Below are 27,545 nucleotides of genomic sequence, written 5' to 3' on the forward strand. Positions count from 1 at the left end.
CTCGTCTCAGCCACTCCACTCTAGCCTGTACCTTCCTGCAGCCGGCTGTGGTGTGGGGGCTGCGGGGATTGTCATAGTAACGGCTACCCGGCGTCACTGACTGCACGGAGCGCCCCGTCCGTACATGCTGGAGGTAACACGGAGAAGGCCGCTGGGATTATCGCGTCTGGAGCGGACACGTTAGTCCTTGTCAGTGGCGGGCTCGGGCGTTGTGACGTAGGTGTGCACGTGACCTGGCTGTTATTTACATGTGTATGTAGGACGTAATAGCATGTAGTCAGGAGCCTGCAGCTTACAGCGGAGGGGTGGCATTGTACCTGCTTTATGGGCGGCTCCATGAACACCTCTAGTCAGGGACCTTGTTGGACTATTTATGGTTTTTATGTGGAGTACTTAAAGGGGTGCTCCATAGTGACGTCATCATGTGTGGTCATAGCACAAGGGAGGGGGGGGGGCTGGAGAGAGAAGGCTTCATGCAGATGCAGGACTGAGTCGGAGCCTCATGAAACAAGAGAAGGTTGGGGCAGCTCGGCCATGGGGCTCAGTTTTGTGTTTAGGAGAGCAATCTAATAGCCCAACTGTTAACCCTTTGAGGACACAGACTGTTTTTTGTTTGTTTTTCCCCAAAAATCTATAATCTTTTTTTATTGATGTAATTTAGGGCTTGTTTCTTTGCTGGAAGAGTTGTGTGTTTGGTTTACAATATGGGGAAGAGTCTTTATGGGCTCCTGGGCCCGGGTGCGACCGCACCCTCTATACTTACGCCCCTGGCACCACCATAACCCAAGACAGCATGCCGCTGCCTTGGGGACACAGTGGGCTCTGACCTCTCCTTTACCCCCCACATCCAATCTCTGCTCTGAACATGCCTCCTACACCTCAGGAACATTCCCAAAATCCGGCCGTTCCTCGCCACAGACACGCTATAGACCCTCGTCGCCCTCATCCAATCCCGACTCGACCACTGCAACTCGCTGCTGATTGGCCTTCCCCGCATTATCATCAGACTCTGCAGCGACACCTCCCAACTGGTGACACCCGCTTATCAATGTAATCATAAAGTTTTCGGGGGACCTGGGGCACAACTCGGGGGTTCCAAGCAGAGGAGTTCCGGAACTCTCGTATAACAAGGAGTGTCATTCTCTTCTAGTTGCCGGTCTGACGTCTTGCTATTTTCAGGTGTTGTTTGCACATCTTTGGACTTTGGAAGTCACGCTCCACTGAGACGTCTTCCTGTGTGAAGACTGACTTGTCGTTTTCAGGAAGGAAGACGAAATCCTAGAAGGTGGCCTCGCTGAAGACGCTATTTGTTGAGGAGTTCTATGTAGGATATCCTGAGGAAATATGCTTAAATATTGTTTCTCTGGGCCGTAGAAAATAATTGAATCTAATGCAGATGTAAGACGCAGCATAAACTAGATGTAGAGTCCATAAGACTGGAAGAGGCTTCCTTAAAGGGGTGCGCGACCTTCTTGTTGTGGCCACTAATGTTCTGTAACTAGTATTATGTCCTTCTGTGGTCAGCTCAGCCCCGATGGTGTCATCTTTTTGAAGAACGCTGTGGATGGCATTGCTTATATGCCAATTTCCCATTCCATGCACAGTGTTCTTCAATGGAGGCCACTGATGGACTGGTTTGGCCACATGCCAGTGGTGCACCTCCAATGGGCCCTTGGACCCTGAACACTGTCCACCCCTCCCTCCCCCTGCACCAGCCAAATGGTGGCAGCATAGCTGAAATAAAAGTTCTCCCAACTTACCGATTGCTGCAGCCACAAAGCAGACCAGGCACCTTCTCCTCCTTTTGTGGTCTCCTGCTCCTCATAGTGACATGATGGGCCACGGCGGGGGGAGCCTGGAGTCCGTGTCCTGCCACGCTCATCACATTCACAAGGCCCAACACATCAGTAGGGATAGCATCCGCAGCACTCGGGTATGAGGACTGCTTGTCTTTTATCCTGTTCCCCCTACTTCCTTTCCACACCTCCACTTCTTGCCCCCTACCTGCTTACCCACAAAGAGCTTCTGCCAATTTTTGTACCACCTGCTCCAACAGATCCCCATACCCCTTTTATCTCTTCGTCTTCTGACCCCTTTCCCCATAGACCTCTGGCCTTCTACGATCAACCACACCCCATCCCCTTTTAAGGGGTATTCCCATTACAGTAAGTTATGCACTATCCTCTACCGATCCCGATATTTCAGCCCTGGCACATTCTGAAGGGTTAGCAGCAGAGGGCGTGCATACTTGCCTCCGTTCCATTCACTTCCATGGTACCGCAGGAGATAGCTGGAGAGACTTCAAGAGCTTGACTATCTCCAGCAGCCCCAGTGAAGTGAATGGAATAGAGGCATGCATGCGTGCTCTCTGCTGCTCACTGTGGTGCGCACAGGGACTGCAAGCTCAGGATCGGAGGGAAGTGGTCAACACCTTTAAGGGGACATGATGACTGTCTGAAGTTCATTCTAATGTACTGATAGCGGTGGGAGCAAAATGAAGGTTACCATGTCCTCGGTCTTACCGAATGGGCAAAAACAAACCGGAGCTCCTTGGGTTAATAAATACACCAGCTAAGGGGAAAAAGGAAAGAGTCTATATATTCCCTGCGCCTGCAGAAGATACATTCTAGCAAGACCATACTGGTGACTGCGGGGCGATGACTGAAAGCTGCTCGACTGACGAAAAGTAATTTCTTTAGAAAACAATATGGTGGATGAGGAAGTTTCTTCCAGATGTCAACTGGGAAATAAATCCCCTTAATGAGGCAAAACAAAAGAAAAAATAGACAAATGACAACTTTTTGTAAGCGGTTACTGATGGTTTTCTTCTTTTCTTTGTAGGAGCCTGAGGCTGGGATCTTCCCTTATCAATGCATCGTACTGTACAGCTGCCATACATATGAACCTCAATGAAAAACAGGTTGGGAAATATCAGCGTACATTAGAATCATAGAATGGTAGTTGGAAGGGACCTCCAGGGTCATCGGGTCCAACCCCCTGCTCAGTGCAGGATCACTAAATCATCCCTCTGTCCAGCCTCTGTTTGAGGACTTCCATTGCAGGAGAACTCACCACCTCCTGTGGTAACCTGTTCCACTCATTGATCACCCTCACTGTCAGAAAGTTTTTTGACCCCATTCATGTGGGTTACTGGGGGCCGTGCCGGGCGCTACACAGGGGGCAGAGCAGCGGCTTCCACTCCGACCCTGGTGTATCCCGGCACTGACAGCGAGCGTTGCCTGGAAAAACCCCTTTAAGGAATTGAAACAAATTTGCGTTATGGATTTCGTATATTTGTTTAGAAGGTTTTTGCAATATTTCCCATGTAATGCCTTAAAGATCCTAAAGGAAACTTTACAATATTCTGCTGTTTAAGCAACCCTGCAAACTGCCCTGTTATGGGGCTCCGTGTGTCTTGGCTGAAGACACATGGAGCCCCAGACACATTTATAATAAACAGTTTTTAGTTTAAAACCAAGTAATCTGCATGGTCTTCACTTTTCAGATTGTGCAGTTCTAATTTCGCCGTTCACTGACAATGGTAGATGTTGGAAAATGGCCGATATTTGCACTATGCCCTCAAGAAGATCTGAAGCTCATCAGAAAGGCTTGTGTGTTCGGTTCTGGAAATGAGGTGTTATACATCACAAAAAATGATGAGGTAACAAGCTGTGTGTCTTTAGTCTTTGACCAAAAATTCGAAAACTATATGGGCCCTATTAGTCTATTCAGAATAAAATGATGCTTTTGGGGTAGCTGCACTAAAAAGGTCATTGTGATTTCCAGATTTATTATAGACTAGGTTGACATAAGTATTGGGACGCACATAGAAGGCGATGAATATTCGATTTTATTGACATTTTTCAATTCTGTGTTGGGCCGCCTTTGGCCTCAATTACTGCTGTAACCCTCCTAGGCCGCTTTCCACCAAATTCCAATAGATGTGTGAAGGACTTTGTTTCCACTCCTCGAGAAGAGCTTCAGATAGTGATGCGGGGATGATGGCCGCGTTGGACGAGCATGGAGATGTCGTTCTAGTTCGTCCTTAAGATGCTCGATGGGATTGAGTTCCAGACTGTGGACTAGCCAATGAAGTTTGTAGACGTTCTGCTCCTGAAACCAAGGCTCAGCACTGTGTGCTGTAGGACGTGGTGACCAGCCCTGAAGTTCTATATTCCACAACACAATTGCAGCTTTTATGGAAGATATGCTGATTTTCTGGCATTTCCTTCCATAATAATGCATTTGGAATGACTCTTCCCAGCGGACATCCCCTGTATGTGTCCTGCTTAGGAACAAGACCATGGTATCCCCAAACACATAACCCCACCATGGAGAGGTCTGTTTTAGGGTACTTCCACACGGGAGGATCATCTTAGTCGTGCCAGTGCTTTCACACAGGAGCAATAATCGTCCAGTGATTGGAGGCCGAGCGGGCTGGGGAACGCTCTTCCATTCACAGTTGTTCTTAGATGAACGACCATTTATATGGAACGATCGTCGTTTCATTATTACGCTAGCCTAAACCGAACGACGAAGGATAAAGCGAATGAATTATCGGTCGCTGGCAGTTTACACTGAATTATATCTTTCCGTTTCGCTTGATCCAGCGATTCACTAAACAATATGTGTTCGGTGTAAATGGGTCCGGTTGGGCCGCCTCAGCTCACAGCAGGTTTTGGGCTGCAGTATAAGACACCATTGCTACTGCTGAGCTGTTTACGTACGTTTGTCAATGAACATTACCTAAACTCTTCCAACTTTTTTAAAACTTCTCTTCCAGGTTTTTGTGATGGGTACAAACAGCAGCGGCTGCTTAGGAACCGGAGATGCGCAGAGTATAATTGATCCTCGCTGTGTTAGTGTTCTCTCAGGGAAGAAGATAGAAAGTCTGAGCTGTGGCAGTGGCCCCCATGTTGTAATCATTACCTCAGGTTGGTAGGAAGAAAATGTAGAAATAATAAAAAGTTGAATAATGAGGTTCGGGCTGTATTTACAGGGGGGATTTTATCACTCTAGTTTTGGGTGTTGTGAGACGCATGGAAGCAGAACAGATTATTTGTCTTTTACATGTGCAGTCTTTCTCTCGCAGTGATGCTGCGTGATGGAAAAATTGCAGCATGTCATATTTTTGGGTGATATCGTCCATTGTTTCCTATGGGAGGCAAAAATCATATCCCACTCGCCTGCCATGGGATTTTTACTGAAGCACTGAAGCAACATGTATGTTTTTAGTACGTGAAACTTGCATGTACAACTGTGCAATGCATTCTTCTCGCAAAACACATCACACTCGAAGAAAAATCACGTTTGCAAACGCGATATCGGTCTGAGCTTCTCGCCCGTGTAAATGCAGCCTCACACACAATATAAAAACTAGACAATGGAATGTGCCTGAAGTGATATCCGCACTTGGTTTTCCTGCCAAAATCTGCATTTAATGTCACAGATTTCCCCAATTGTTTGGAGGTGAAAATCCGCTGAGCAGAACACAAAAAAGCCCCAACAGTACTAGAGTCAGGTGGAACCTAATGGCCGTAAATGTCTTGTGACTACAGACATTTATGGTCATTAAGTACATATTTACTTAGTCCGGTTGTTCATATGCCGGTTTGGCTCAGAGTGCCGGACTGAAACCTAGGCCATTTCTGAGCGGTCTCTGGCATACATTACAGTAACTGATGGGCCATGTGCGGGTCCTACCTGCTTTTTGAAAAAGTAGCAAGGCTCTGCATGACAACTGGCATACAAAAGTTAATAGATATTTCCATTGTTTCAAGCATTACCTTTTGTATTTGCAGATGGAGAAGTGTATAGTTGGGGTCATAATGCCTACAGCCAGTTGGGCAATGGCTCTACTAATCAAGCTTTAATTCCATGTCAAGTGTCCACCAACTTGGTAAACAAGAAAGTTGTGAGTGTGGCTTGTGGTTCGCATCATTCTATGGTGTCCACGTCCGATGGAGAGGTAAGACTGTGCCCTAATGTACATGCTCCATTAACTTCTTTCAGCAAGATCTAGCACACTGATCTCTTAGAGTTTTTTGGGTCTTATCCCAGAATCCTAACTTATGACTTGCCCTCAAGCTAGGTGATAAGTGATTGTAGAAGAGCCCAGTTTTGGGCATGTGCACTGCCACTACATCCATGAAAATAGCTGAGCGCTTCACTCTTAGTCAGACTTTGGATGGAAGGGCTGTGTGCGTGCTCAACACTTATCACCTATCCTGCCATTGGGTCATTACTTACGATACTGGGCAATGCATTTAAATATTGTTGGGCTATGTAGCTTAGTTTTTTTTTTTCTTTTTTTGAATAATGGGGGTGGAAACCTAATAATAACCTTTCCTATTGCTGAAACACGTGCTTGAATTTTTTGTGACTTTTTGTACAAAAATATCTTACACATTCTTTAAAGCCAGGCTTCTATAGGCCGTCTACTTATGCCAGGAAGTCAATTTGCTGACTTTTTTCAGAGTAGGAGTCCTCTTTTGATTTCCTTTTTTTTCCTCCTTAACATCTGCAGACTAACTGCACATTCAAAATGTATTCAGGAGCTTTATATAGTATCTGAGCGTGTGTAACTATCCGTATGTTTGTCAAAATAATTAATTACATTTTTTTTTTTTTTTTTACAAAAGTTGTATGCTTGGGGATATAATAACTCTGGGCAAGTTGGATCCGGCTCTACTGCGAATCAACCAATTCCCAGGAGGGTAACTAGCTGTCTACAGAATAAGATTGTTGTTGGCATTGCTTGTGGTCAGATGAGCTCCATGGCTATAGTGGACAATGGTGAGGTAAGAGAAGTGATTGGTGCTAGGATTTGCTTCCACTGCGTGTTGGCCTCCATAATCTGTAGATGAATGCTATGTCCTCAAGTAATATCTGAAGTTGGCTAATGAATAGTCTGTGTAATATATATAAATTTGTTTTCTAATTGATTGCACAGTTTTTTTTCATGTACATGATTGTGAGGGCAGCCATCTTGCTTGAGCTGTTGATGAGGAATACAGTGACCATGTCCTACTGTCAATGGTGGATCACTTGTTACCTGTCTATAGGTGTGTTCTCCACAGAACAGGAAGTGTCAGCCTATTATGAGGCTCAGTGATCAGTATGAAAACTACACGTTTTCAGTGTTTCTTTCAAGATGGATAATGTCACAGAGAAAAAAAAGTCATATAAACTAAATTTAACATAAAAACTTGATTTAAATAATGAGTCATAGATGTTGTGGAGGCAGGATTTATGAATTGCTAGCCACGGCTCAGATAATTCATAAATCCCGCCTCCACAGCGCGATGGCTGTTGAAGAACCAATCAATGAGGTGCTGGATGAACCAATGAGATGGCTGTGATTGGTTTATTGAGCGCTGCTTTGATTGGCTGAGCGCGGCACTTGAGAACCAATCACAGCGATCGCTTCCTGGTATAAACATGTACACTAGGACACTTTTAGGGAAATTTACTAATCCTGACATTTCTGAGGTTGGGCTTAGTATAATTTCCCCCAGCGCACAGTACACCTACATGAGGAAGCGCAGGCCTCTTCATTTATTGTGTGCATCATGGCATCTCTGTGCACCTTCTCAGAAGTGTACATGGGGTCTGGCCTGCAATAAATTTATGGCATAATTTATACATAAATTTGTTTGGGGGAGGGTGGGGCACGTTCTCGCCTGAGCCCCGTCTACTTTTCATAAAAGTGCCAGGGCGAAACGGCTTTAAAAATAAAAATAAAAAAGTTGCACGTTTTTGCGCAGGCGGGTATAAACACTTTTTTCTATATTTCCCCTTTTTTCTATATTCTGTCTTCTGCGGTTCCAACCACATCTTGGCCACCAGGGAGCGCTGCACTTCAGTGACTCTCTGCGCTTTCTGTCTTGCTGTACAGTGTTTCCCACACCTAACAATCAGCGCTGATCTGCTTTTACATAAGAGTGATAAGTAGGACACTGTTTCACAACTAGTTACTGAACACGGCCGTGGAATGTGACCCTACAGAACAGATGTCGGCTGCGAGCGGCACAAAGTAAAAGTGAAAATAAAAAGTCCCATTACTGTATTAAAGCGTACGACACGCGGTGAACGTTCGGAATTGATCATTTATCTTATCTAAATTATTAAGTCATTTAGTTGCCCTCCTATCTATAAAAAAGAAGAAAAAGTGTGACTGCGTACTTTCTCTTTGCTGGTATGTAGTTGTTAGCTGTTTAGTTGTTCCTGACCCTTAGTGACCCTACAGGCTCCCTCCCTCCATGTTTTTCAGTTTTGCACTGCTTCTTTCAGTTGTGTGATATCCATGCCAGTATCTGCTCTGACAGTATCGGCCATCGTGTCCTTTGGCGACTGGGTCGTCTTTTGCCACTGATCTGTCCAAGCATTCTAGATTTTTCTAGCGCATTAAATGGCCAAAATCTGTGAGCCTAAGCGGGTCATCCCCCTCCCCCCCCCTGCCCCAGTGATATATCAGGTCTTATACGATTCAGGACTCCTCTGTTTGTTCCTCTCGCCATCCAGGGCATACGCAGCAGCTTTTGCCAGCGCCACAGCTCAAACGCATCAATCCGCCTATCGGCTTTTTTTCACAGTCCAGCTTTCACATCCATACATGGCTATGGGGAATACGATGGTTCGCACTATCCTGCATCTAGTTGCTATGCCAATATCCCTACTTTTCCAGCTTTTGTCCATCTTTAGCATCGTGCTTCGCCCCAATGTTATCCTACATTTTATCTCTAGCATAGATTCTCCAGCCTGGTCAATTTTTGAGCCAAGGAAGATGAAGTCTCGCACGGATCCTATGACCTCATTGTCAATTTTGATTTGAATTTGGCCAGTTTTTTTGCAGTTGTCCTAATTTTAGTCTTTATAAATTCAGGTAGAGGCCCATTTTTTTCACTTTCAGTTTTAATCTTCGATATCAGCTGCTTCAGACTGGCTTCAGAGATGTGTCATCTGCATAACGGAGATTGTTGATGTTTCTGCCACCTATTCTCACCCCAGTTTCCAATTTATCTAGGTCCATTTTCCGCACGATCACTTCCGCATATAGGTTAAACAAGAAGGGTGAGAGGATGTAGCCCTGTCAGGCGCCTTTGCCGATCCCAAACCAATCTGTGTCCCCTTACTGCGTTCTCACAGTGGCTTCTTGATTGGTATAAAGTGATTTTATCAGCTTGACTAGATGTGCTGATATGCCCAGCTCTTGTGTGGCCTGCTGTAGCTTGTCATAGTCGATGCAGTCAAAGGCCTTGATGTAGTCGATGAAGCTAGTATGACAAGAGGTTTAAAGGGGTATTCCCATCTGGAGGATCGTAGATCACTTTATATTACATGCAAAATAAAGTTTCCTTTTTCCAATTTTTCCTGTTCCCCAGGTATTCTACCATAGATCTTCTATGCAGGTTGTTGACAGTCATTGGTTCCGGCAGTGGTGGCTGTGTATTCTATATTACTGATGGCCAGGATCTCGGGAGAGCACATCGTGGGGCATGTTCGGTAGCTCCCTGTCCGGACTCCTCTCTGCTTGTCTATTAAAGCTTATAGGATGACCTCTTGCCATTTGCAGCTTCCCAAAAACTGTTCTATAGGGCCGAATCCTCTTATTTCTGCATGTTGCTGCTGGGCTTTCTCATAAGGGCTGTCGCTGCACTCTGAAGGACTGTTATCTCTGTATATAAATGACAGATAACAGTACAGACTTCAGCCCAGCGCAATCTGCTCCTGGAGAAGAGCCGAACCAGGGCAATGAGGGAGAAAATACTGCAGAAATAACTGTTGGGGACATTGAGAACAGGGTTGTAAGAGAAAGGGGGGATAACTATATTATGGGGCTCCAAGGTAAGAGAATGGGGAGTCTAGGGAGCCGTTTTTTGTGCTCACAGGCCCCGTTTCGAGCACTGTGTCCCTGATAAAGCCGCATAAGGAAGTTCTATTCCCAAAAATCTTACATTGACTATTGATAGTGGTTCATGTGGATACAGTATTTTTTTTCTTTGTCCATCCCTAATCTTTTCTATATACTACTGTATACTGAATAAAGCCTGTTCGGATTGTTACGTATGGCACATATATGTGTGTTGACGCTTCCCTCTCCCACAGCGTGATGTAATAAACTGCGGCTGACTGCCCACTTTTCATGCTTTCCCAGTATCTGGGTTGGGGAACAATCTCATTAAGATCCCGCAGGCCGCTGTAATGTAATTATCTATCTCCTCTCGTTTGATAAGGTTTATGCGTGGGGCTACAACGGAAACGGGCAGCTGGGATTGGGAAGCAGTGGAAACCAGCCGACGCCGTGCAGAATAGCAACTCTTCAAGGTATTCGTGTGGAGCAGGTGTGTTTACTTATGGCTTACTGTAATAATAATGTATCACCGCAGTTCTGGGAAGACATTCCTCATCTTATCTCCTAATGCAGAACCAGCAGCCGGAGGCCATCTAAAGTAAATATCTGCTTCAGATTTATGTCTATGTTTAACCGGAGACCGCATCAGTTTATAATGTGAGATTAGTCAGTAATGGGTCTTAGTTCCGTTGGTCTGCTCCACCTTTCATGATACTCTCTATATATTATATAGATTATATTGAAGTGTGAAAAAAGACTATGGGAACATTAGACATTGTAACAGTTATTTGCAAAGTAATAATAAAATCTATTAGGCCGCATGCACATGGCAGATTCAGATTCCATATGTCGAGTCTCACAGTGGCAGCAGTGCCTACCTGCTTTACTTCATCTGTACTGCGGAACTCATTCTTATCCTGACGCAGAATCCACAACCTTTCTGCAATGTCAATTGCGGAAGGGCCGCAGAACGGATGGCCATCCGCGCGGAATTGGCGTGTAAATGGAGCATGCTGTGTTTTGTTTTTTTTTTCTTTTTCTTCAACCACAATTGGTTTCCACTTGTGTGCAGGAAGAATCACTTTTGTATAGCATGTTATGGGCGGTATTTGCTGTGGCATCTGGAGGTGGACGCCCGCTCCGGATTCTGCCTTCACCGTTATACACACACAGGGCGGGTTGCACCAACCGTGCTGTTGATTCAGGTTTAGTTAAACTGCGATCTGCTGTTCTACTTGGTTTAAGGAAAAAGCATTGCACTAACTTTTAAAAACTCCCCTGACGTGTGGCCGCAAACGTGTATACGTCTTACTACAATTTTTCTTCTATCTGCAGCAGATCAGATATGGATTTTGCAATGTATAGGATGAAGTCTGCACCAACGTGTTTTTTTTTTGTTTGTTTTTTTTTGCCTTGTGGGATTGCCGCAGACTTATGATGAAATCTATGGTGGAAAGAGACAGAATTGTTGACTCTGCCTTTAAAAGGGTTATCCCATTACAAGAACCTATCACCCATGCTCTACATGGAGCTGTGGTCACCTGTGTGCGCTTGCACTGCATTCCCTGTCTATGGGACTGTTTGAGATGGCCATATGCTGTGCTCGTCTATCTCCATCAGTCACAGTGACTGGAGCAACTCTGTCCTTAGCGCCTCCTACAGGCGGTTTTGCTCAGTCTCCGCTTTCTACGCTATCCCATGTTTCTAGACCTTTTACTAGAGAGCTTTGGAAGTTCTCTTACTCTGGCCCATCTTGTTATATACTGAGAACCTCCATATTGCTACGCTGCAGCTGATACGCTTTGTCTCCTCTAGGTTGTCTGTGGCTATGCACATACTCTGGCGCTGACGGACGAAGGTGTAATGTATGCTTGGGGAGCCAACTCTTATGGCCAGTTGGGGACTGGAAATAAAAGTAACCAGGCCTACCCTGTTCAAGTATGTGTGGACAGAGAAAGGTATGTTTATGCCAGCTTATATTTGGAGATGATTTGAAGACTATATCATTGTAAAAAGTCACTATGGGAATTACCCTTTAAGACTTGGGATCTTTCTAATGGCACATGGGGTTGTGCAGAGTTTAGAAATTCACCGCCTTCAAGGCCTTGTATGACATTGATAGACCTCAGATTTTAGGTCCGTCTGGTACATAACATTTTGCAGCATGTCACAAATATAAATGTACCTCATGTTCCTGTTTATGACACTGCCATGAACTTTCGAATTGTTCTTGGCACTAAAAAATGAAAATGTGGGGCATCTACCCACGATTAGACCCAGGACAGCCCTGCACTCTGCAGCTCCAGGCAGTCCTTCAGACATATAGATGCACAATAGAGCTATATACCACACAGGCCAGAATGTGCTGTGGAGTGTCCGCAGCAAACCTTCCACAGCACAAAATCCACATCAAAAGTGGCACCTTTTGGTGCAGACATTACCCCCTCACTTGTAACTTCAGGCACGGCTCACACTGATCTCAATGAGAGCTGTGCCTGCAATTACAAATGCCAGCCAGTACAGAGGTCGGCACAGAGACTTCTGCTCCGACCTCTGTGTATTTGTGGCGTTAACAGCATGCACCCGCTCGGCTGATCGGTTCCTGGAAAACCCCTTTAATCACCGGGGACCCACCGCTAGGAATCCCCAGCAATCAGCTGATCATCTGACCCGCTGTCAGTGCAACAGAGCCAGACATGGTCATCGGAATCAGAAATGTCAGAGGGGACTTCACTCCCATTGAAATCAGTGGGAGAGCTGCCTCCTATTCCGACCATGGTGTCAGAAGCGGAACTGATGGAAAGTGTAATAAAAGACATCAGCTCCCATTGATTTAAATGGGAGTGAAGCCCACTCTCTCTCTGACCCTTCCGTCTTCAACCATAAAGACAACAACCAGCCCCATTGCACTAACAGTGGGCTGAATGATCAGCTGATCACCGGGGATCCCAAGTGGCAGTCTCCGGCGATTAACTCTACATGACCCATGACAATATGTGCCCAGTGTACAGTGCTGCTATCTAGCTCAAAGGATCTTTGGGTAAATCTAACTGTGAATGAATGGAAAATCAGTCTAAAGAGGGGTTTGCACCTTGCTGGTGGCATTTTCCATTAAAGAGCCTTTCTCTTTTCAAGTTGTTGTGCAAGAAAGGATATGATGACAGTTTACACATTTAGCGAGTTATTTTGTGTATATCGGTCAACAATCCAGTCTATATTGTCTGCAGGTTTATTATTACTGTTATTTGTGGTACTGGATACAATAAATAATACCATTACGTTACAGATAAACGCAGCACATACTCTGCATGAGACCTAATATGCCAGGGCAGATGTAGGAGTCACATGCTGGGTTGTATCTATCACATGCTCTAATCGGTGTTTGATATTGAAAACTGTAAGTAAGCGGCATAAAACCTCCGTGATCTGTTGTAAATGTTTCTTTAAATGAAATTTAAAAAAAAAAAAAGTTTTTTTGACCCAATCACAGAGGTTTTATGCAGCTTGTTTCTGCGGAATGGAGCATGTGATGCGATATGTTTGCACCCCTCTCTATGCCCATATGTTAGTAGATAAATGCCTCACTGCCGCATTTATAAAATTGTGTTTATTTCCCCCCAGAATAGTGGAGATTGCAGCGTGCCACTCATCCCACACGTCTGCTGCTAAATCTCAGAGCGGCCAGGTATTTATGTGGGGACAATGTCGGGGACAAGCGGTCATCTCTCCTCATCTCACCCACTTCTCTTGCACGGACGATGTGTTTGCCTGTTTCTCCACTCCTGCCATAATGTGGCGCCTCCTTTCTGTAGGTGAGAAACTTCTGAAACTTTAGGTGGCTTAATATGACAATTACCTGGTTGTGGGTTAACAGGTTTTTACTATACAAGGCTTCAAAAAGCAACTAAAGTGGTGCCCACTGTGACTTGAGGCCCTTTTACATGGGTCGACAGTCTTTTGGACGACAGCATGAGCGCTGATGGTAAGGTCGCCGGCGCTTGTGCAGACGATTCAAACTGAAAGTCCTGCCTCAAGCGAGCGTGTTTTTCTTTTTTTTTTTTCACTCTCGCACTGAACGATTATCGCTCACTTTTGCTCGTTTGAACAAATATTGAGCGACTCATTCTGTGTGTAAGGGGGCCTTAAGAATGTCATCTGGCTCCTACATTTTTAGACTTCAGAACCAATGCTTGGAGCCCTGCTGCAAAAGTTAACTGGTTCAAAACCATATCAACGGCACTTCCAGGGAGAATGTATCATCTATATCTTCTTTTTTTTTTTTTTTTACTAATTAATGGTGCAGATGATGCAACATTATTGTTGTTTTAATATTTTGACTTTCTTGGTGATACATTTTATTATCCTATGTCCTGTAGATCAGAGGTCCCCAACTCCAGTCCTCAGGGACCACCAACAGGTCATGTTTTCAGGATCTCCTATAGTAAGAACACCTGTGGCAATGTCTGAGGCACCGACAATAATTATATCACCTGTGCAATACTGAGGAAATCCTGAAAACATGACCTGTTGGCGGTCCCTGAGGACTGGAGTTGGGGAACCCTGCTGTAGATGATTCTAGGGACCACCATCTTATCTGCGTTGCTATTGACAGCATTCAGAGACGCGCTTTACAGCAGAACTTCTGAACCATAGGAAACAATAGATAGGTGTTCATTGCCTTCTATGGAAAAGTGTTGTGAGCATGCTCTGTGACCTGTCTAGAGGTCCTAGTGCTGGAAGGGGGAGGAGGTGAGCTGTGACCATCACCTACTGTGGATGGTGGATCCTGTGTTATCTTTGTAGAGGGTTTAGCTTATATTGCAATCCTGCTTGTGAATATAATGACATGAATACTAAAAGGCGATCTCTACAGAGCAGATGATGTCTATAAGGCTTGGTGGTTAGTGTAAAAATTGTAGTATTTCAGAATTTTATTTTTTTTTTCATAGAGACAGTGACAAGGAGAATTAAAAATAAAATCGCCAAAAATTCTTTAAAACATGTTTAACATCAAATTTGATTTAGACATTGGGAAATTTTCTGATGGCTGTATTCACACGGGTCAGCGATTTCTCGGCCCAATATCGTTTGCCAATGTGCGATATTAATTAAATATTTTTTTTTACGGCGATGCAAAGCATTTATGATTAAAAATTGCATTGCTTCTGTGAAATTGCCATCCCCACACTTGATAAGTCAGCAAATGTTTACCATTGACTTGTAAGTGTCATGTAGTGTCTTCCAAGGCTCCATTGAAAATATCACTCATGTGAATGTTTGCACAAGTTTTGTGCACATCACATCGCACAAAACTCGTGCGAGAGTTCGTGGAAGTAAGCCCTAATGCTAAGGCGAGAGTCAGTTCCCAATATCTTTAATAGACCTTGTATTTTCCATTGTCCCTCAGCTGTACCTGCATTGCACTAATGCTTATTCCTACCTGGAGTAAAGGCCCATTTAGACAGGACGAGTGTCGGGCAAACGATGCCCGACACTCGTCCCCACTCATACTAGCTGCCGTGCACCTTCACAGGAGCTATTATCGCTAGCTCGCAGCGGGGCGGATGGAGGAGATTTCTCTCCTTTTGCTCCCCCGCCCCTCTCCTTTGAGTTAATATAGCAACTGTTCAGTACTGAACGGCTGCTATGTTAAGTCAATGGAGAGGGGCGGGGTGCGAGAGGAGAGTAATCTCTTTAAGCCGCCCCACTGCGAGCCAGCGATACTAGCTCCTGTGTAGGTGCACTGCAGCTAGTATTAGTATGAGCGGGGACGAGTGTCTGGCATCGATTGCCCGGCATCGATTGCCCGAGACTCGTCCGGTCTAAATGGGCCTTAACTCTAGAAATTGCGTAATAAAGATACACAGTATATACAGAAAGTACTTGGCTGTAAAAGCTAATCAACATGTCTTTTATATATGTCACCGTGAAGAGCCGGACGACCACCTGACGGTAGCAGAGTCTCTGAAGAAGGAATTTGACAATCCAGAAACTTCAGATTTGAAGTTTTTGGTGGATGAAAAGTACATTCATGTCCACAAAGTCCTCCTTCAGATCAGGTAAGGAGTGGATGCTGCACGTCCGTGTCGTGGAGAGGATTTGTAGGACTGAGCGTTTTCAGCTCGTTTTATTTTCTCACTTTCAGATGTGAACATTTTCGTTCATTTTTACATGACAGCAATGAAGATGTAATTGAAATGAACCAGTTTTCTTATCCAGTATTTCGCGCTTTCCTAGAGTATCTTTATACTGATAATATCAGCATATCTCCAGAGGACGCCATTGGTAAGTAGTAATAAGTTGTAGTTGGGCCACTCTAACTAATGACTTCTATATGTAAATTGTGGCTCAAATCGGAATTAATGTGGCTAGAGCTCCGATGGACAAGAGTACAGCCATGGTTTTCTAATCTCATACAAAACCTTAAAGGGAACCTGTCACATGTCTAACACAGGAGAAAGTACAGAACCGGTTAAAGAGGATCAAAAATGATAAATTGCCAGGCCCAGATGAAATACACTCAAAGGTTCTAAGGAAGCTAAGTGATGTGATAGCTAGACTGCTATTTCTTATATTTATGGACACTATTGAGACCGGCGTGGTACCACTGGGTTGGCGCATTGCCAATGTGGTTCCAATATACAAAAAGGGGTCTAAAAGTGAGCCTGGTAACTACAGGCCGGTAAGTCTCACTTCAATTACTGTAAAAATATTTGAGCTGTTTCTGAGAGACGCCATCCTAGAATACCTCAAGGAGAACAACAGAATAACTCCTCACCAGCATGGGTTCATGAGGGGTCGATCATGTCAGACCAATCTGATCAGCTTCTACAATGAAGTAAGCTCTAGGCTGGACCTGGGAGAGTCTATTGATCTCGTATATCTGGACTTCTCTAAAGCCTTTGACACCGTGCCGCATAATAGGTTGATTATATAAAATGAGACAGCTCGGATTGGGTGAAAACGTGTGTATCTGGGTAAAGAACTGGCTGAGAGATAGAAAGCAGAGGGTGGTAATAAATGGTTCATACTCTAATTGGGCCACTATTGCTAGTGGGGTGCCACAGGGTTCAGTATTAGGCCCCATTCTGTTGAATATATTTATCAATGACCTGATAGAGGGAATGCACAGTAAAATATCAATATTTGCAGATGATACAAAATTATACAAGACAATTAATACAACGGGGGACAAGGTACGCCTACAAAAGGACCTAGACAAGGTGGGGGCGTGGGCAGAAAAATGGCAAATGAAGTTCAATGTTGATAAATGTAAGGTTATGCACATGGGCAGGAGAAACGGATGTCCCCAATATACACTAAATGGGGTACTGCTAGGGAAAAATGATATAGAAGAAAAAGATATGGGGATACTAGGATTGTAGACTTAACTGGAGCAATCAATGCCAGTCCGCTGCTGCAAAAGCTAATAGAGTCTTGGGGTGCATTAAAAGGGGTATAGGGGTGAGAACATTCTTCTCCCACTATATAAGGCACTAGTCAGGCCTCACATGGAATACTGCATACAGTTCTGGACTCCGGTGCTCAGGAAAGATGTTGTAGTGCTTGAGGGGGTTCAAAGTAGGGCAACTAAACTAATACATGGAAATGGAGGACTGGAATACCCAGAGAGGCTATCAAAATTAGGATTATTTACCCTGGAAAAAAGACGGCTAAGAGGTGATCAAATAACTATGTATAAATACATGAGGGGACAATACAAGGATCTCTCCCAGGATCTGTTTATACCCAGGACTGCGATGGTAACAAGAGGGCATACTCTACGTCTGGAGGTAAGAAGGTTTCATCACCAACACAGAAGGGGGTTCTTTACTGTAAGAGCAGTGAGACTGTGGAACTTTCTGCCTGAGGACGTGGTGATGGCAAAATCCATAGAGGAGTTTAAGAGGGGACTAGATGTCTTTTTAGAGCGCTATGATATTACAGGATATAGACATTACAACCAGCAGGGTGGTTTATCTCAAATTTGCCCTCCTCTGGACAAACAAGGGGGATGTTAAAACAGGCTGAACTAGATGGAGATAGTCTTCATTCAGCCTAACATACTATGTAACCTGATTTGAGTCCCCTAAGTGACAGAGAACAGCGTTTATAAAGATGCCTTGGTATAAATAGTCAGTTTTAGCATTATGTATGAAGCAAACTCATGATGCAACGTGCGCTATATGTTATTTAGGGTTCAGTGATTGCAGGAGTGGGGCTGCTAACCTGAATAGATCTTAAAATCCTGAGCGCCCAACAGCCGTCCCAATGACTATCGCTCCTCTGCTTTCACACAGGGGCAATAGTCTGTCAGATATTCGAGTGATAAGCCACGCGGTAGTTATTCCATCTCAGTGACATTCAGTTTCATAGATTTGCATGGGAGAGTCAGATTTTCGTGTGCCACATGTTTTTCAGAGTGGTATCTAGAGAGCGGGTAAATATAAGAAAAAAATTTACCCGGCTCCCTTTCAGCCCCCTCATTTACAGCAACAGAACTTAGTTTGGTTTGTGACTCTGTACGGAGGTGACAGGTTCCCTGTAAATAAATGTTTTGCTCTTTTTTATGCTCCCCTAAAGGACACGACCAGCCGGTTAATGGACATTCGGTGCCTGATCATGCATCTTTTTACACGGCCGTAGAAAAGTTTGGGCACTATCAGCCCACATAAGGCCTCATGCCCACGGCCGGGTTGAATTCCGAAATCTCGCAGCAAAATCAGACCCGGCGCCTCTTAGAGAAACATACTCACCTGCCCGGTCGGCCGCGAGTGCTCACAGCGGAAGTATCGCGGAACGGATTGCTTCCATTGACTGCAATTGCAGCAGTCCGTGCGGTTTTATGCACTGATTAGAACATGCTGCGATTCTCCCTCACAATCTGCAAATCGCAGTTGGTTTCCACTCGGGGACAGGGGAGAATCATTTACAATTGCATGTCTATGGCCAGACATTGCTACGGAATTCGCGTCTGGCTGCGGATTCCGCAGTGATAATTCGTCCATGGGCATTTGGCCTTTTAATGAGCAGTGGGCAAAATGCGTTCTAAATTTTTAGAAAATACTAAAATCCTGCAACATAAAAAGAAAAAAGTCCCCCAAACACCTGACTTACAATAAGGCATTTTCTGATGACCCATTCCCTTTAAAGGTGTTACTATAAGAATATTGTGTATTTAAATAAAGCACAAGATTATACCCAAAATTTGTATTTAAAGGGGTTGGACACCTTCAGAAAATCCATGTGCTAAGCTGTAGACGTTATATCACAGAGAAGTCTATAGTATCAGTACTTACCACGGCCTTTGTATCAAGGCGGCCCCCATTCATAGGAAAGAAGATGGCGGTCGTGTCATTTAACTGTGTGGCAGTTTGTTTTTTGTTTTTTTTTTTCTTGCGTGTTTTTTTTAAATTTTTTTTAATTCAATTGTTCTTTTTCTGTATTTTGCCAATGGATATTTAACCCCTTAGTGAATGCCCTATAGTTTTTTTAAAGTCCTGCAGATTCAAGACGTGTATGAAGGGTGATCGCATGACGACCTCCCTTCATACATCCGAGGTGTCGGCTGTTTGACAGCTGACACCTGGTGGCAACTGCTGCGATAAGCCACGCATCGGAGCTGCTAACCCTTTGAATGCCGCTGTTAAATTTCACAGCGGCATTTAAATCCCCTGATCGATGTTTGGGGTCCCGTACGGCTTCCCCACGATGAGATAGCAGGAAGCCGTGCGGGTGCCATCACAGCCAGGAGCCTTCTGAAAGGCCCCAGGGCTGTCATGGCAGAAAACCTATCAAGCCGTCTGTGTGATAGACAGCCTGCCCGACCGCAGTAGGATGTAAGGCTATGCCATTGCACCATACTCCAAGAGCGATCAAAGCATCACTAGTTGTTTTACCCCTGGGGAATAAAATAAAAGTAAAGATAAGAACAATAACGTTTTTTACTAATAATTGTGGGGAAAAAAAGTAATAAAAGTTTATTTTGCTATCGAAATAACACATTACTTATCCCGCACGGTGAAGATCACCCGGAAAAATGAAATACAAAGAACGCCAGAAATGAGCTTTTTTTTTTTTTGGGTCACCCTCTCTTCAAGAAAAAATGCAATAAAAAGCAAAGAAGTCGCATGTATTCCAAAATCGTATTAACGCAAACTACAGGACATCCCGCAAAAAACGAGTCCTTGCACAACTATGTGGACGGAAAAATGTAAAAATTATTGTAAGCAGAAGATAGGGACAGAAAATAATGTAAAAAAAATTATAGTAGTACAGCAAAAAAACACAAACTTTGTTTGTTTGGTATCATAGTAATCGTACCGACCCACAGAATAAAGTTATCAGGTCATTTTTGTTAGTTTGTGCCCCGTAGAAACAAGACGTATTGAAAGATGACAGAAGTTGTTTTTTTTTCCATTTTACTCCACTTAGAATTTTTTTTTAAAGTTTTTTAATACATTAATACATTACATGGCACCATTTATAAATACGACTCGTCCCACAAAACAAACCCTCGTACAGCTAGATTGATGGATAAATAAAGGAGATACGATTTTTTTTTTTTTTTTTTTTTAAAGGCTGGAAGAAAAGACTAAAATAAAAAAAATGAACAAAAAAAGCTTTGTCACTAAGGCGTTAAGTTAATTAGTATGTAAAAGCCATTTTTAGTACATGAAGTACAAGTAGTCTTAGAAGAAACAAAGCCTCATAGATCTACATCAAATAAAACATGAAGCAAAAAAGAAATATTGGAATTCAAAAAGAAAAAACAATGTCCCCAAGACCGAAATTACCTCCTCAACAAGGTAGACACCCCCCCCCCCTCCCCCCGTGTGTCCAGATGCACATTTTATTTAGTATTGATGGCCATTCGGGGCAGACTCTGGATTTACCGCCTGTGTTTTATGTTTTGCAGGACTTTTGGAGCTAGCTACACTGTATAGAGAAAATAGGCTGAAGCAGCTATGCCAGCAGAGCATAAAACAAGGTATCTGTGAAGAGAATGCGGTGGTACTTCTGTCAGCTGCCGTTAAGTATGATGCTCAGGTACAAGGAAGTCTCTTTATATGTTGTATAGAAACAAAGACCATTCTCGTCTAGCATTAGACTTCATGTGTAAATGACAATGAAGTGAAGTCACAAGTGATTTTGAGATATTGCAGCCATGGTGCCCCCGCTGACCCTCTGTCCACCACCCAAAGCGCCTACAATGGGGTACATGAGCATCAGAACTACACCTTAGAGCAATGGAAGAAGGTGCCTCGTCTGATGGATCATGTTTTTTTTTTTTTTGTGGAGGCAGGAAGAATACTAGCGGAAGAACGCAGGGGAGCCCAAGATCTCATGTGCAGCGGGTTCGCCTGTATATTACAGCTGATGCTGTTGTAATGGCTGTGATCACTGAGAACTCAGATTTTGGCTGTTTAGCCTTATCAAATGCCGTGGGCAGTAGTGACCACAGGCTCTAAGTGGTTAGACAGAGGGATTCCAGAGTGTTGATGGGTTGTCATTTTAGAGCCTAATTGGTTCAACGTTATACTGACATGTATAATTTACTGTAAGACAGTAGTATTACAGTGTATTACATGAATGATCAAAGAATCACATATTCAAGTCTCCTACTTGAATTAAAAAAAAAAAAATTCTTACCAAAGAGAAAATCCACTCATCCCACAGAAAACAAGTCCTTACACAATTGCATTGACAAGAAAAATAAAACTGCTTGTAATGGCTCTTAGGATTTGGTGACACAAAACAAAATGACTTTTATATAAAAAACAAACAAAAAACAAAAATTAAAAGTGTGCAGAAGTAGTGAAGCAAGACTATAGAAGTTTGGTATTGCCCTAATAGTATTGATCCGCAGAATGTTTACATGTCATATATAGTACATTGTGAAGTGAACAGAAAACAATGGTGGTACTTCAGAGTTTTTTCACACCCCTTAATCTCCCCCTTTCCAAAAAACAATGTACTCCAAAGAGGTGCTTAAAAAAAAAAACAAGATCCTAGAGCCTCCATACCCGCCCATACCACATCTTTTATCCAAGCTAGAGGCGGTACAACAGGGTACTAGAGCCTTCATGCCTGCCCATATTACATCTTGTATCCAAGCTAGAGGCGGTACAACAGGGTACTAGAGCCTCCGTGCCCGCCTGTATCACATCTTGTATCCAGGCTAGAGCCGGTACAACAGGGTACTAGAGCCTCCATGTCCACCTGTATCACATCTTGTATCCAAGCTAGAGCCGGTACAACAGGGTACTAGAGCCTCCGTGTCCGCCTGTATCACATCTTGTATCCAAGCTAGAGGCGGTACAACAGGGTACTAGAGCCTCCATGTCCGCCTGTATCACATCTTGTATCCAAGCTAGAGGCGGTACAACAGGGTACTAGAGCCTCCATGTCCGCCTGTATCACATCTTGTATCCAAGCTAGAGGCGGTACAACAGGGTACTAGAGCCTCCATGTCCGCCTGTATCACATCTTGTATCCAAGCTAGAGGCGGTACAACAGGGTACTAGAGCCTCCATGTCCGCCTGTATCACATCTTGTATCCAAGCTAGAGGCGGTACAACAGGGTACTAGAGCCTCCATGTCCGCCTGTATCACATCTTGTATCCAAGCTAGAGGCGGTACAACAGGGTACTAGAGCCTCCATGTCCGCCTGTATCACATCTTGTATCCAAGCTAGAGGCGGTACAACAGGGTACTAGAGCCTCCATGTCCGCCTGTATCACATCTTGTATCCAAGCTAGAGGCGGTACAACAGGGTACTAGAGCCTCCATGTCCGCCTGTATCACATCTTGTATCCAAGCTAGAGGCGGTACAACAGGGTACTAGAGCCTCCCTTTAAGGAGTCAGTTTTCTGGAATACATTTTCCTTTTGCTCTGATATTGTAATCCCTTATATCAACATTACAATCACACAGAGAAAGTATCAGTCAGTTCCGACAACTTCTAGGGGAGGATGGTTTTCTTCTTTCGACAACGAGTGTAATTCAATGATTCTTTTGTGAATAAAATTTTTTTTGAATCCTAAAATGTAGATATCAGACAAACCCAAATCTTGTTCTCTACGCTGCTTCTAGGACCTGGAAGACTTCTGCTTCAGATTCTGCATAAACCATATGACTATGGTTACCCAGACGGACGCCTTTGCTAATATGGACAACGATCTTCTAAAGATCTTTATCAATAAGGCAAGTAAAGCTGGAGCCTTCAAGAACTGACTGAAATATTGCAAGACGATGGTGCTTACTTTGTAGCTGAAACCTGGAAAAGAAACAATTGGTGGATCTACTTTTTTGGTCAGATGACAATAATATTGATATTTAAAGTTGTATTTCCATATCTTATAAATTGAAATTATTTGGGTCATTTCAAGAGAATTTTACAACCTACAGGCAATTGTGAAACCTCGTCCCCTCTTGAAATGTAGGAAAGGGGTCGACTTTACATACTAATTCTAAGTAATTACACCATTTTACGCACTTATAAGGATTAGCAGTTTAAAACAAAGGTAACTTGAGCCATGATCTGCAGTTGGAAGGCTTCTCATGTGAGATACGTGGCTGCCTGACTGTCTTCCACTGCTCTTTTTTGTTATTGAATGTGGTTTTGTAAAACCCTATTCACTTACATTGTTAAAGGGGTTTTAAAATTGCTTCACAGCTACTCTACACTTCCTGGTCGGTCATGACCAGGACATGTGACTGCTGTAGCCAATCACTTTCCACAACAGGGACCTTCTATGGCTCATGATTGGCTGTGAAACAATTTTAGATAGTAGGAAAACTCTGCATGTGAACTCGCCCCAAATATCCAGTACAGTATTTTTTTTATGATGTATTGTACTGTGCTCTACCTAATTAGCAAGGATGCAAGTGGAGGTGTCAAGGCAACAGACATAATTGTCCTGACACCTGGATGATTACATACTGGTGGTGCTCTTCTATTCCCTATGCCTTACGGCTTAGTTTACAAACAATTTCACTGCAGAGTCCATGCCCAAATCTGCACCAAAGTTGGTGCAGATTCTGTAGCTGCATTGAACTCCACACCCTTTCACCATTTTATTGAATGCTGTTAAAAACCACATACAGTTTAGAAATTCACATTGTGGAAAAGGATATGCATGTCAATACTTGGTTGGTGATTCTGTATTAATATCTGTGGCAGAACTCCAAGACTCTGCCTTAGAATTCTGCTGTGGATTTAAGTGTCAGACCCACAAGGTAAAAATCAGATGTGGAATTGATAGGCATGTAAATATGCTCTGAGACCATGAGCATTGGCATTTTGGTTCAAAATTATCAGATTTTGGCATAGAGTTGTGAGTAAGCTTCTAAGAAGTCTTGCTTGATAAGCACTAAAATTCTAGGAGTTAACTCTGTCCAATATACGGCGCGCCGTGAAATACTTTTTGTGGACGTGATTAATAATTTAAAAAAATGAAGTCTAGGCCCTGGAGAGAGAATATTGCAGCCCATCAGGCTTTACATGGAGGGGCAGGTATACTATTCTAAATGGAAGCAATATGATATGGACCCATACGGCTCTCCCCTAGGGAGAGTGTGAAAAGACATGTAGGGAGTTGGGTTTTGATCAGTCCTTCTGTTGAGTCATATTAACCTAGTGTCTCTGTCAGGAAATGCAAGAAAGCTAGAAACAAGCAAAGCTAGCCACAGTGAAGCACCGCAACAGCTTTAGAAAATCTGTACAATTTTTAGAGGGAATCTGTCACCAACTATTTGCAGGTCTCAATAAGAGCAGCATCGCAGTTACAATTATGCTGATTAGTGATAGGTCTGCTGTAAGTGTCTGCGCAGTAGTTTGGGAGAAACTTCCGATTTATTAGTAGCAGCCGCACAGAAAAGTAGTCCTCCATATTCATGAGTGGCAGCTAGGCTCACCCACCCCACCTTCCAGTAACTAATTGATAATTTGTCTCTATATGCACATTAAGGGTACTTTTACACAGGGCGATAGTCATTTGAGTAATTGCTCAAAAGATTAGTTACGAGTGACTGTTGTCCTGTATCAACATGGGACCCGGCAGGGCAAGGGAGTGAGAATCGCTCACTTATCAAAAATGCTTGTTTTTTAGTTTGCCTACAAATGATTGCCTCTGAACTTTACTCTACACAGAGGCGAGCGGCTGGCGGAGGTTTACAGCACGCTCTGCCTCATTCAGTGAGTGTTTATAGCTCCATGTGAAAACACAGCAGTGAGGTCCATCCTGTGTAGAAGTACCCTAATAGGGATTCAATCAGTGGCTGGAGAGTGGAATGGGTGTACTTAGCTTGCAGCTCATGATGGAGGACTACAGCAAGTAGTCCTCTATGTGCTGCTACTAGGTATCTCTCAAGCTAGTGCATATACACATACAGCAGTTGTATCACTTTAATTAACATGCCTGTCACGAGCCTGTGCTGCTCTCAAAAACATGGTGATGGATTCTCTTTTACTATTCTCTCTTGTGAGTAGAATTGAAGCATTGCAATCTCAAATCACAGTGTCTTAGCGCCGTGCTACCACCTGACTTCCATTTCGCTCTACATGCAGCCGCACGGGTCTATGTTGTATTGCTTGGACGCTGGTAGGTGGAAGGCACAGCCCTCACTGAAGTGCAGATTGTAAAATATGCTTGTGCCATTTGTTAATGCAGGAAGTAGCCATAGTTCTAATCCACCTCGTTACATAGTGGTCGGCGTGTACTACATCATGGGTGGTAACTGCTAATTGCAGAGCCATGGCAGAGGTTTCACAAAATAGAGAACATATCAGTAATGTATTATGTATTTATTGTCCATGTGATCATTTAGGGTCACAAGCTTGGAATGTAACCTTTTCAAATACGTGGTATAAGTATGTAGGGTGTTGGAATTATCATGTAAGTGTAGGGCGAAAGATAAAGTACTTTGTACCGTATCCGCCAGATCTTTGGAAACAGTCCTTAAAAATCTCACACAGGAAAGAGAATCACAGAATGGTGGAGTTGGAAGGGACCTCCAGGGTCATTGAGCCCCTGCTCAGCCAAATATCGATGCTATCGATAGCTCAAACTTCCTGCTGACTCCTGGCCTCTAGAAATAACTAAAAAAACTTGTCTCCTTGAACTGTCCATCCTTTGCCTGTATGAAAACCTTACATAGTCTCAGCATGCAGTAGACCAATGTTTTTTTAAAGGAAACCTGTCCGCTTAAACATGCTGTCCCAACTGCAGGCATGATGTTATAGAGCAGGAGGAGCTGAGCAGATTGATATGTAGTTTTATAGGGAAAGATTCTGTTTAACTTGTACTTTATTCATTTATATCTCTGCACATTCTGAGCTGAAGAGTCCAATGGGCGGAGCTATCAGTGATTGACAGCGGTGTATTACTGTACATATAGGGGTAGCTGTCACTGATTTATATCCCTCCTAGATATAAATGAATAAAGTAAAGTTAAACTGAATCTTCCTCATTTAACTAGACAACTTCTTTAGTTTTAGAAGGACCTAGCAGGAGTAAGAACTGAGCAGTAAATACGCCATTTGTTCTTCATTTTTGCACTAGTGTAATATGCACGGCTGTAGAATAAACTCCAGATGAGTGAGGTTTAGTCCTTTTCATGGAACAGTTGCGTAAGTGTCCGTTTGCACCAAGTGACTCCTCATTTGAACAAGCCACCGCTGTCAGATGTTATACAGGCAGGTACACCGTTGGTTCGTTCAAACAAGAAATCGTTCACTTTCACTGTATAAGTGACTGAGAGCGATTGCATGATCGGTAATTAAACCAAACAATTAGTGAACGAGCCGACCATTTTTATGCCTGCATAAAATAAATTAATACAAGGCAAACTATCGTTCCATCATTGGCTGCTTTTACACCAAACCATTATCGTTTATTTTCACTTGTTGGAATGATTTTTTTTTTTTTACCGATAATCGTTCCGTGTAAAAGGGCCTTCACTTTGCATACTAGATGTTATCTGAAGCCTAGCGTAGGGCCATGTATAGCAGTATACAACACTCCACCTTTCCCAGCTAACAGTTAGAACTGCCCACAACTTGAACTGTAACTTATCAAGGATCATGAAGCCAAACTCTTAAATCCCGTTACCTACTTAATGTATCATTGCATATTAAAGCTCAGGTGTTGACAGATTTATCCATACTTCATAACATTAAATACTTGTTTTGCACGGGCAGAAGAGAAACATATCTACAACTGGAAGCCAGATGAGCCTGCATTTAACGTACATATTAAACAATTTTTGTTATTTGAGCGAAGCTGCCGTATGTCACTTCTGTGGTCCCTTTAGACGACTATTGTTTGTTTTCTATGTTAATAAAGCTTTGTCATTTAAAACATGTGACTGCTGTATTGTCTGGAAGAGTAGAATATGAAGTAAATCCGCTTAAAAAAAACCCAATTCCACAAAAGAAGTGGGCGATGCTGCAATTTTTATACCTTACATCACAACTGGTGAAATCTGTTTGCTCATGACCTCAATAGTGGTTTTTACCCCACAGCCTACAAAGTTTTGTTTAAACCGCACTTGCATTGTCTCTGTGATGAGGGCTCGCATTGACATGCCTATATAGTCAAGAGGATCTGACCTCGAAATGCTGTTTTTTGCAATGTGACACTTCAACCATGGCTAATATATGTTCTACAGCGGTCCTTATGGATACAAC

General features: G+C 43.4%; 1 protein-coding gene across 5 annotated transcripts; it reads left to right on the forward strand.

The window, feature by feature from the left end:
- On the forward strand, positions 1-27,216 carry RCBTB2 (RCC1 and BTB domain containing protein 2). 5 transcript variants are annotated; one of them, XM_066585999.1, is made up of 13 exons: positions 1-133; positions 2,842-2,920; positions 3,506-3,661; positions 4,784-4,934; positions 5,802-5,968; positions 6,642-6,800; positions 10,236-10,343; positions 11,669-11,811; positions 13,475-13,665; positions 15,786-15,912; positions 15,999-16,138; positions 20,772-20,902; positions 22,949-27,216. In XM_066585999.1, exons 3-13 carry the CDS (start codon positions 3,539-3,541, stop codon positions 23,087-23,089), a joined length of 1,581 nt encoding a protein of 526 aa, XP_066442096.1. In that variant the 5' UTR covers positions 1-133; positions 2,842-2,920; positions 3,506-3,538; the 3' UTR covers positions 23,090-27,216. The 5 variants fall into 5 exon arrangements, with proteins under 5 accessions (XP_066442096.1, XP_066442088.1, XP_066442107.1 ...); XM_066585991.1 differs by having other exon boundaries at positions 7-220; XM_066586010.1 differs by having other exon boundaries at positions 7-220; positions 20,772-20,843.
- The last annotated feature ends 329 nt before the right edge of the window (positions 27,217-27,545 follow it).

Source organism: Eleutherodactylus coqui, chromosome 1 (assembly GCF_035609145.1).
Source record: "Eleutherodactylus coqui strain aEleCoq1 chromosome 1, aEleCoq1.hap1, whole genome shotgun sequence".
Taxonomy (NCBI): domain Eukaryota; kingdom Metazoa; phylum Chordata; class Amphibia; order Anura; family Eleutherodactylidae; genus Eleutherodactylus; species Eleutherodactylus coqui.

What these genes read in the sequence shown, in the direction of transcription:
- RCBTB2 (XM_066585999.1), top strand. Translation starts at nt 3,539, where the DNA reads ATGGTAGATGTTGGAAAATGGCCGATATTTGCACTATGCCCTCAAGAA. An exon ending in TGTCCACGTCCGATGGAGAG is followed by an intron (nt 5,969 to 6,641) that starts GTAAGACTGTGC and finishes TTTTTACAAAAG; the next exon opens with TTGTATGCTTGGGGATATAA. An exon ending in AAGGTATTCGTGTGGAGCAG is followed by an intron (nt 10,344 to 11,668) that starts GTGTGTTTACTT and finishes TGTCTCCTCTAG; the next exon opens with GTTGTCTGTGGCTATGCACA.